We start from the raw sequence: 11,189 nt of genomic DNA, 5'->3' as shown, positions 1-11,189 counted from the left end.
AATTGTGGGGTTTGGGGAGGGATGAATAAACAGCCGCGATTGGAGTGGCTGCCACATGCCAGACTCTTTGCTGGGTGCCTTCCCACTTAAGATCTCTTTGAACCTTTAAAAAAATCTGGGCAGGTGGATATTGTAACATCCCCACTGTAGAACGCTGCTACTCAGTGAGAGGCTAAGTGATTTATTCAGCACCCACAGCTGAAAGTAACAAAGCTAGGCTTCGAATCAAGGTTGCCCTCCAAATCCTATGCTTTCCCCTGTCGCTCCCCACACCTCCCACAGGAAAAAAAAAGTCCACCACAAAGGGTTCTGCAGAGGGTATGTCCCCAAGGGGACCATTTGTGTAATGTAGGTGAAGTGACTCCATTTCACAGTCCTGAACACGGTCCCTCTTCCTAGGCAGACATCTGTGGTGAGCACACATTGACCTCACTGGGGATGTGGATGGTGGAGAGGGCGGAGGAAAACAGCTCAGAGTGTGCTCCACAGACTCCGGGTGACTGCTGCATTGCCCACAACATGGTTAATAGTTTTCTTTGCAGCTACTCAGTGATTCCAAAATAGTTTGAGTTGAGTTAAAATATTTATTGAATAAAAATTTTAGCTTGTTTCCTGTAGCAGGTCTTTACGTGAAATTTTTCAGAGCTGTCATTGTAAAGCTAATCGATACATTGGTTTTTAATAGTAAATGGTTTTTTTTTTTTTTTTTTTGCGGTACGCGGGCCTCTCACTGTTGTGGCCTCTCCCGTTGCAGAGCACAGGCTCCGGACGCGCAGGCTCAGCGGCCATGGCTCACGGGCTCAGCCGCTTCGAGGCATGTGGGATCTTCCCGGACCGGGGCACGAACCCGAGTAAATGGTTTTTGAGAACAAGCCTTTAAATGTTTTTATTTAGTTAAGAGTTATTCTCACTTTCTCTTTTGTTAGCTGTAGGGAAGGGTAGCTGGCCTAGCAAGGAAGAGAAACCAGAAAACTGACTCATCAGCGTCCTTTTGTCCTCCTCGTAGAATAAGTTGTCTTTAAGGTTACTTACTTTGCCTTCTTAATTACATTGATGTCAATGATAAAGGGTTGTAGGATTTCTGAAGTGGGAATGAGTTGAAGTTTCATGGCAGAGGATACAGCTCAGCCCCCGGTTGCCCTTTGATAAGGAGCCCTCACATTAGTTCAGTCTTTCTGGGTGCCAGTCCCTCCCTCATCTGAGACGATAGTAACCCTGCATATAGGGAAGACAGGAGGTACTGGTGGGCACTTATGCCAGAGCGAGAGCATAGCTCTTCTGACTTCTCCTAGAGTGTCCTTATCTTCTGTCTGACATGCTGCTTAGAGTTCTTTCAGTTAAAAAACAAATAGCATGGAAAGTGTGGGCCTGTTAACCAATAGAATTCCGGATTTGGGAATGTCATCACCAGGATGAGTAGGCACAAGGTGGACAGTTGTGCACAAGTGCTTCAGACTGGGCAGCGCTCTGGCCAGACAGTTGAGGGAGTTTGTCTTACCAGTGTTTCTGAGAAAACTCGTTCCGCTAAAGCAGGGGCTTTTTACCTGTAGTCCAGAGGGTCTGTGGACACCCAGAAGTTATTATACAAAATCCCCTGTAAATGTGCATTTGATTTTTCCTCTTTGAGGACTGGTTTTCATTACAATTGAAAGGGATGGTGAACCCAGATAGTTGAGACTCATGTGAGTAAGGACTGAAGGCTACTAAGGTGCTGTGGGACCATCCAAAGAGCAGTAGACCAGGAGTTTAGAGCCCTGGGTTCCAATCCTGGTTTTGCCGATGGACTTGCAGGGTTTCCTTGGGTGGGTGTGTTTGCCGCAGTTTCCCAAGTCCTGGAGTGCTGGCCTTTGGTGATGGTCTTTGGTAAGATGGAGAAATGGTTGATCTCAGCTGTGTCTGTAATAAACCAGAGAAGCTGAATTGTAAAGTTTGAGGCATATGTAAGGGGTGATAAACCCACATACAATGGAGACAGCTGATTCTGTACAGAGCTAGCCTTGTTTTTGTCTGTTTTTTGAGAATTTTATATTTTGAGAATAAAGTAATCAAAGATGGTTAGAAGTTGTTGCCCTTAAGACTTTTTTCTACCTCTCTACATAAGGTAAAGAGCAGTGAATTTATTTGAATTTAACCAAACCTCTACACTTCAGGTATTAAATGTGTTCTTTTCATAGTCAGCAGATGCTCACTGGTTGACAGCAGAGGAGAGGAACCAAGTTATACTTGACCTTAAAGCAGCAGGATGGTCGGAATTAAGTGAGAGAGATGCCATCTACAAAGAGTTCTCTTTCAAAAATTTTAATCAGGTAATTATTACATATTCCTGCTTGTGCCATGGTCTATTTTTGTCACCTTAGGCTGTAACTCTTTCTAATACTACTGGTTGTCTGGTGCCCTGTGGGTCCAAGATCCAAATCCTTTCTTCCTTAAGAATTCAGTGATAGTTACTCCTTCCTTGTTGACAGCTGCTACCACCCAACTGGGTGAGTCTCAGCCCTAGGGGAAGAGGGTGATTTGTGTGATTTGGAAAATCAGATTCTGAAACCACTATTGCTCTGATTTGGTGTTGGTTAGGAGATTTAATTTCCTTTCAAATCTTGAATAACATTAACAGAGAGTGTGAGCTTTTTATACTGATCAGAAGGGGACATGAGTAAAAGCGGTTGAGAAACATACACCTGCTTGACTGATTTCCCCTACTTTTTTTGGATGGTTGTCAAGTTTTCTTTCTCCTTATAGTTGCATTTCTGTCTCTAAATCATCTCCCAAGCTGCACCCTCTTCTCAGATTGGCTCATTTTCTGCAAGCCCAATAGCTAGCCCTTGAAGCTTTTCTTTCTTTCTTTTTTCTTTTTAATAAATTTATTTATTTATTTATTTGCTTACTTATGGCTGTGTTGGGTCTTCGTTGCTGCACACGGGTTTTCTCTAGTTGTGGTGAGCGGGGGGCTACTCTTCGTTGTGATGCGCGGGCTTCTCATTGCATGGCTTCTCTTGTTGTGGAGCATGGGCTCTAGGCGCATGGGCTTCAGTAGTTGTGGCTCACAGGCTCTAGAGCGCAGGCTCAGTAGTTGTGGCGCACGGGCTTAGTTACTTAGCGGCCTGTGGGATCTCTCCAGACCAGGGCTTGAACCTATGTCCCCTGCATTGGCAGGCGGATTCTTAACCACTGCGCCACCAGGGAAGTCCTGAAGCTTTCTTAAAAGCTGGTCCCTGCCTTGGAGATTCAGCCTTAACAGGGGAACTGTTCCATTAGGGCCCCAACCTGTTTAGAGAGTCATCTCCCATCAGTTCTTACTCCATTGCATTTATATAAGGTCAGTGCTTTAGACTATTCCATGTTTGTTCAGTTAGTTTGATAATCCTCTGGACAGATTTATTGTTTTTATTTATATTAGGTGTCAGCATCTAGAAGGCAGAGATCCTGTTGGCTTAAATAACTGTCTATTGTACATAACACAGTTCTGGGTGCAAACAAGCATTTGATAAATGCAGACATTGATTACAGTGTTTGCTTGTTTCTGGAAGGGTGTCTGAGGACCAGATTTCCACCAAAGAAACCTTGACATGTTTTCCTAGTAAATGCCTTTGGCTCCACTGTGCCGCATGCCCTATTCTGGTCTCCATCCATCTGGCTACCAGCCTTCTGCTGTGTCTCCAACTCCTGAGGAAACCTGGACCAAGCCGACTCCTTGTCCCTGCTGCCCCACGTGCTCAGTGGCTCTTGTCAGGGGCTTAGCACTCTGTGGCTGGTGGCAGGGAATCCCGTTGGTACAGTAAGCTTGTGCATAAGCTCTAGGTAGCATTTTCCAAGCTTACTAAAATTCTTACACGTGTACAGCCTGACTTCTTTAAGCCTGGGCTAATTTATTGGGCTTGAACATGTGGCTTAAAGTACTTGAGTAGTGTTGCCTCAGACTCTGCCCATGAGTCAGTCATCCAGCCCCACTCTAACCTTGTGCTCAGTGTGCTTTCGGAAATGGTGGGGGGAAGGGAAGCTGCGCAGGGTGTCCTTCATTAATTGTAACGTTATTCACCAGGACATTTAATTTTCTTGGCTTCCCCCCCCCCCCCACCCCCTTCACTCACCTTTTAGGAGAAAGAGGCAGACGACAAGAAAATCAGCTGATGTCAGGGAATGTATTCAGAGAACCGGCACTGGTATTATATCCTGCGGTTGGTTTTCTAGCCAGGCTCCTATGACTTCTGCATGTAATGGCCTGTAGTGGCAACTGATGTCATGACAAGTGTCAGTGCCCACCAGCCAAAGACCACCAGGAACATACCAATAGCTGAACAAGTTAGGCTTATTGCTTGTTGCGGTGAGGAAGAGTGCACGCCATAGGGAACCGTGGGGCATCTCAGGAAGACGGTGTTGGAAAGACTTACTACTGGATTTGGGCTGGTGTTTGTGATTTTGGAGTCTTTAAGGATCAGAGCTTTGCTCTGGGTTGGATGCTGTCTGCAAATGGGCTCTTCTATGATTCACTATTTTAATAAATCTTACCTAGAGGGAGAATGGACTAAAGTGGGGTCAAAGCTGAAACTGGTAAAGAAGCAGCAGTCACTCATTAGCCAAGAGAGGCGGGTGCTTGGTGTTTTGTGATTTGGACAATGTTCACGTTTTGTTTGTGTTGAGATATCATTGCAGAGTGATATCTGTGATACTCCACATTACATTATTGTCATGATTATAACAATCATTACAAGAGTGGTTATATTTTTGTCCTAATCCTTCATGGTCACAGAGTGGCCTTGTCTGATGTTGCTGTTGCTGTTCAGCACCAAGGCCTAGGTTTGGGTTTGGCTCCTAGCAACTTGGAGGCCTAGGTGGCAGTCCAGGCCAGCTCCCAGGTGTCAGGGCTGCTTTTCCCTTTTTTGCAACTAATGTTTAGAGTGATGACCCTCTGGCATTGATGGATCCTCACTTATCTTTCATTTATTTTTCAATACAGAAAAGGTATTTTTTAAAATTATAAAGCAATGATATAAAACATTAAAATACGATGGGAAATAAAAATAAAAATTTTCCCATTGCAACTACTTCCATCTTTTTACCTATTCTCTTCTAGTCTTTCTCCATATGTATAGTTTATTCACAATGTGGCAATTGTACAAGCAGTTAAATTTTTTTAAAGTAGTTTAATTTTTATTGTAAAAGCAATATTCATTACCAGATATTTATTAAGCCCCTTCTCTGTGCCAGGCACTATTCTAAGCTCATGTAGCTCCCTTTCTAGCAGAGAAGATAGACAATAAACAAATGAACAAATAATATAGTTTCACGTAGTGATGAAGTCATGAGGGAGAATAAAGTAGGATATTGGGATGGGGAGTGACGGAGGGGTGAGCACGCTATTTAAGATAGAGGGGGCTGGAAAGGCCTCTCTGGGGAGGGGACACCTGAGGCCTGAGTAATGTGAGGGAGCTGAGCATGCGAAGACCGAAGAAGGAGCATTTCCGGTGGAGAGACAGCAAGTACCAAATTCCTGGAGCAGGAGTGATCTTGGTGTGATTGGGGAAGAGCCAGGGGGCCAGTTTCTGGAGTGGACAGAAAGGAGAAGAGGCTGAAGAGAGGGAGGGGCCGGAGCACGGGAGCCTTGTTGCCGTGCGGGGAGTTTGGATTTTATTCTGGGAAGGAAAGCCCTTGGAGGATTTCAGGCAGAGAAGTGCCATTATTCAGTTTATGTTCTAAAAAGATCACCCTGGCTGTTCTGCTGTGAACAGATGGTAGAAGGGCAAGAGTGGCAGCAGGCAGAATGTGTATGTTGCCATGTGATAGGCTAGGCAAGAGATGGTGAGAGACTATGGGGGAAGCAGTGGTATGTGGAGAGAAACGCAGGATTTCTCATTTATTTTAAAGATAGAACAGTCCAGACTTGCTGTTAGATTGGATGTGGGGGAAGGAGAGGGTCAAGGATGATCCCAAGGTTTTGGTTCAAGCTGTAGGGTAAAGGGTGGTGCCACTGGTACCATTTACTTGGCTGGGGAAAATGGAGTGGAGAGCAGGGTAGGGAATTAAGAATTCCATTTTGGACATGTCAGGTTTGAGATACTTACTAGTCACCCAAGTGGCAATATTGGATCAGCAGTTGGTGATACGAGGTCAGAGTTCAGGCTTGGGATAACAGTTTGAGAGCCGTCAGAGGGGATAATTGTCCTGGATCGGCAAAAGAGGGCGGGTGGAGGTGCAGGCATGGTACCTCCATTGTGATAGGAAAGAAGGCTGAGTGTATGTGTACAGATGCAGGTAGGTTGCCACGTTCGCCTTGGGAAGAAGAGGTAGTTTTCTCTTCTGATTGCTTCTCTTTTTTTAGTGAAGTCATCAGTTGAGGATGAGTCGGGGTGGGAGAGAGGAGTGTTGGAGATCTGGAAAAATAGGAAAAGGCATGAAATAGTCCTCTTAGAGACTAAGACAGTGAAGGAACTGTGAAATGTGGTCAGTTGCTGGGCAGTTCTCAGTGTCACTGGAGATTTATGGGCAAACATTTAAGGTGAAGATCCTGTGTGTTTTGTCCAGCCATGTTCAGCTGCTTGGGCACAGGCTTGGAGTAGGTGCAGGGTTGGGCTTAACAAGGGCTGAACCTTTTCTTTTTTTAATTTATTTTATTGAAGTATAGTTGATTTACAATGTTGTGTTAATTTCTGCTGTGTGGTGGTTCAGCTGTATACACGCGTGCATGTGTGCGCGCACACACACACACACACACACATTCTTTTTCATATTCTTTTCTATTATGGTTTATCACAGGATATCCCTGTGCTGTACAGCAGGACCTTGTCGTTTATCCACTCTCTGTGTAATAGTTTGCGTCTACTAAACACAAACTCCCAGTCTATCCCTCCCCCACCCCCTTCTTCCTTGGCAACCACAAGTCTGTCCTCTATGTCTGTGAGTCTTTTTCTGTTTCGTGGATAGGTTCATTTATGTTGTATTTTAGATTCCACATATAAGTGATAGCATATGATATTTGTCTTTCTCTTTCTGACTTACTTTGCTTTGTATGATAATCTCTAGGTCCATCCATGTTGTTGCAAATGGCATTATTTCATTCTTTCTTATGGCTGAGTAATTTTCCATTGTATATATGTACCACACCTTCTTTATCCATTCATCTGTCAGTGGACATTTAGGCTGTTTCCATGTCTTGGCAATATATTGTAAATAGTGCTGCAGTGAACATTGGGGGATGCATGTATCTTTTTGAATTATAGTTTTGTCCTGATATATACTCAGGAGTGGGATTGCTGGATCATATGGCAACTCTAGTTTTAGTTTTTCTGAGGAACCTCCAAACTGTTTTCCATAGTGGCTGCACCAATTTACATTCCCACTAACAGTGGAGGGAGGTTTCATTTTCTCCACACCCTCTCCAGCATTTGTTATTTGTAGGCTTTTTCATGGTGGCCATTCTTAACTGGTGTGAGGTGGTACCTCATTGTAGTTTTGATTTGCATTTCTCTGATAATTAGTGATGTTGAGCATCTTTTCATGTGCCTGTTGGCCATCCGTATGTCTTCTTTGGAGAAAGGTCTATTTAGGTCTTCAGCCCAGTTTTTGAATGGGTTGTTTGTTTTTTTTCTTATTGAGTTGTATGAGCTGTTAACAAGGGCTGAACTTTTGCCAGGTGAGTGCAGTGGAGGAACCGGGGGCAAGGAAACTAAGGATGTGTGCAAGGGAGGGTCAAAACATTGGACTTTGGAGTCTAAGCTGGTGAGGAGGGAAGTGTAGTTGTGATGTGGGAGATGGAAAGTGAAGAGGTCGGAGTGTCAAGTAATATAACCTTTTTGGAGAGCAATTGGGTGATGTCTGTCAACTTTTAAAGTACCCGTTGTCCAATACCCATCGTACGAATCTAGAAATTTATCTTCTAGGTACAGTCCCCCGTGTATGCCAGATGGGTATGAGAGGATGTCCACTCTAGCCTGTGGACCTGTAACTTTTTATTGTGAGCAGGCATTTCCACATGCGTGTGTATGCCTTGCTAAGACCATGTCTCCCGCACTGCAGTCCTGCCCTTAGTAGGAGTTAGGGGAGGCCCACTGTGCTGCATGTGACAGCACCTCTCCTGGCCTCAGCTTTACACGCTGGAGGGAGCCGTGGTCAGAGCTGATGACCCCCATTTCCCCTAAGAGACTTCACACTGGGTATTAGCATGTATTTTTTTTTAGTCTTTGCTGAATATATAGGTGAAAAATGTTCTGTTTTTTTGCTCAACAGGGTATGAACATTTTCCAGTTCTTCTTTTTTTTTTTTGTTCCATACGGGGGCCTCTCACTGTTGTGGCCTCTCCCGTTGTGGAGCATAGGCTCCGGACGTGCAGGCTCAGCGGCCATGGCTCACGGGCCCAGCCTCTCCACAGCATGTGGGATCTTCCTGGACCGGGGCATGAACCCGTGTCCCCTGCATTGGCAGGCGGACTCTCAACCACTGTGCCACCAGGGAAGCCCTCATTTTCCAGTTCTTTACATAGTCTTGTCTTTTTACTTACAATAAATCTTCAGGAGTAAGATTACACTTGTTGGGTATTACTTTTTTTTTTTTTTTTGGCTGTGCCTCGCAGGGTGTGGGATGTTAGTTCCCGACCAGGGATGGAACCCGTGCCCCCTGCAGTGGAAGCGCGGAATCTCAACCACTGGACCACCAGGGAAGTCCCGGGTGCTACAGTTTTTAAGTGGTTTGCTTATGTAGTGTGTGTGAAATGGTATTATAAGTTTGCTTTAGAATCCATTTCTTTTATTACTATAGAAATTGAACCATACATTTTAGAAACCTTTTCATTGACCCTGGATGGAAAAGCTACTTCTCAAAGCTTTGGTTTATTCTATGTTTTACCATAAGAAGTAGCTAGTAAAATATATTTGGACTTTTTTCCTCTTAGAGGTTTTATTCCAAGATATGGTTAGTTCCAAAGAGTCCACATGCATTTGATAGCTCACATCGGCGCAAATACTTAGCGAATATAAATGTGAAAATTCCTGAGGGATCCTAATGGCGTAGGTGGATGAAGTGGCCGTGGGTTTTGGTTGCTGTTAGCCCACTGTCTTTCCTCGGTGGTGGTGCAAAGGTAATGGTGAGACTCCATGGGTATTCTGAGCATGGCAGTGCCAGGGCCGAGGCAGGAAGTTTCGACACTTGGAGTACTTGGACTTAGGGTGGGGTTGGCATTTGTAAAGGAGTTTTGCTTTTTTTTTCTGTTCATGTAGACATAAGGAGGGAGAGGTCTGAGTGACATGTAAACGTATTCTTAGGTGTTTGGCAACTGCAGGGTGATAGTGTTGAAAGAACAAAATGTCAGTTAGAAATGTGGGTGTGAGCCTTCCATAAAGATACATTTTGTTAGGCATTGTCATGTAGGGACAAGTGGGAAGCTTATAAAATCAGAGGAAATGGGTTTCCATGGTGGCACAGTGGTTAAGAATCCACCTGCCAATGCAGGGGACACGGGTTTGAGCCCTGGTCCGGGAAGATCCCACGTGCTGCAGAGCAATTAAGCCTGTGCGCCACAACTACTGAGCCTGCGCCCTAGAGCCTGCGAGCCACAACTACTGAAGCCCGTGCCTGCCACAACTACTGAAGCCCACGTGCCTAGAGCCCGTGCTCCGCAACAAGAGAAGCCACCGCAATGAGAAGTCCGCTCACTGCAATAGAGTAGCCCCCACTCACCGCAACTAGAGAAAGCCCGTGCGCGGCAACGAAGACCCAACGCAGCCAAAAATTAAAAAAAAAAAAAAAATCAGAGGAAATTTTATGCTTTGGAAGCAGGTTTAGAAGATGAGGATTTGAACCCAGGCAACAGCTACTCCAGATGCCAGCAGGTGGAGCCCTCCAGGGCAGGAGCCCAGGTGGGCCAGGCGGCATCACAGCCCCCTGGGAAGCCTGTCCCCAGTCTCTCCTTCTTGGATACTGGACCCCCCCTGTTCAGTGCAGAAACAAACTAAGTATCAGGAATAGGTTAAGAGTGGGGGTGCGTCAGCTGACCTAGTTTGGTACCTTTTGGGTGAATGAAGAGTTCTGGCTGGAGGAGATAAGGATTTTCCACTTGGTAATGGAGAGCAGGTTTGATTCATGAGAGAGGGACTGAGCTTTGTGAAAAAGAGCTGTAATTCTCTGCGTTCCAGGAGGAGCTCCTGTACCTCATCTGTGCTTTATTAGGTGGGCCTGCCTGCAGGGTATTCGATTTTGTTAGATGGAATCTTACGAACTGGCTGATATTCAGCCAGATTTGACCTACAAAAATGGCTCTTTTACATGGTTCAGTCTAATAACTTGTCTAAGTTGAGTATCTCTCACAGGGCAGGGTCCAAGCTCTATTTGTGGTTTGTCTTGTTCATCACATTTTGGTTAATGTAACTGCTGCTGTTAAAAGATTTCTGGCACTGGAGTAGGGAGGGGGCTTCTGAATGGCCTCGGCGGTGGTGGCGATGGTGGAGGAGTGGGGTTCTGTGTGTCTAGCAGCAGTAACACCCACCATATGTGAGTTTGGGGTTTGTAAAATGGTTTCTATTCCTGTCCTGGAGCTCCTGCTGTAGAGCAGTTGAAAGTTACTGTTGGTGACTTACTCTGTAAAGATGTTTTATTGAGGAATTTGATAATAGGCTTATGGTTAACATTCTGAAACACTTAGTGAAGTCAAAGGCTTGTTGATACCAGAAGACAGACAACTGTTAATGAAAATCTTAACGATCCTGGCAGGACATGGGTGGAGGTCTCAGGCACTCTCCTTGTGAACGAATTAGTTCAGTTTTTATTGTTCATTAAGTTATGAGTCAGTAATTCAGTAATATAAATGTCACATCTGAGTACTCTTGAAAGTGGATATTCACTGCCTGGTGAGGGTAAAGAAACACTCTCAGTGAGGATGTTCTTAAGGCTTCGGCATCATATAGGTTAGAAAATGTCATTTTGCTTTTAAAGTTTAGGCTATTATCTGTGTGTCTGGGAGCCAGGGAAAGTGAAAACTTGTCTGATTATCACACCAGTTGCTTGCTCTTAACATGTGCCCAGTGATGGGCTTTTTTAGCCAACTAGAAACCTGAGAAAGTGTTCACAGTTGTCATTGGAGTAGAGAGTAGAGACGCTACCTTTTAGTAAGCTTTACCTAAAATTTGGGAAGCTGGTAAGAATATCTGCGTGGTGTTTTCATGTTGGTTTTCACTTTGAAGTTATTCCTGGAGTCCCGGGGAGTC

The 11,189-nt window shown here is 44.8% G+C and overlaps 1 protein-coding gene across 2 annotated transcripts in view; it reads left to right on the top strand.

Moving 5' to 3' along the window:
* Nucleotides 1-11,189, top strand: part of PCBD2 (pterin-4 alpha-carbinolamine dehydratase 2) — a 54,038-nt gene that overhangs the window by 4,320 nt on the left and 38,529 nt on the right. The window contains exon 2 of one of the 2 annotated variants that reach the window (XM_032627211.1): nucleotides 2,175-2,306. The exons of the other annotated variant lie outside the window; for it this stretch is intronic. Within the exon in view, the coding sequence (XP_032483102.1) occupies nucleotides 2,175-2,306 (132 nt within the window). The remainder of the gene's footprint in view (nucleotides 1-2,174; nucleotides 2,307-11,189) is intronic. 2 annotated transcript variants of the gene reach the window in all.

Source organism: Phocoena sinus, chromosome 3 (genome assembly GCF_008692025.1).
Source record: "Phocoena sinus isolate mPhoSin1 chromosome 3, mPhoSin1.pri, whole genome shotgun sequence".
NCBI classification, from domain to species: Eukaryota; Metazoa; Chordata; class Mammalia; order Artiodactyla; family Phocoenidae; genus Phocoena; species Phocoena sinus.
Note: the sequence above shows the minus strand (reverse complement) of the source record. Positions and strands in the feature narration are given on the sequence as shown.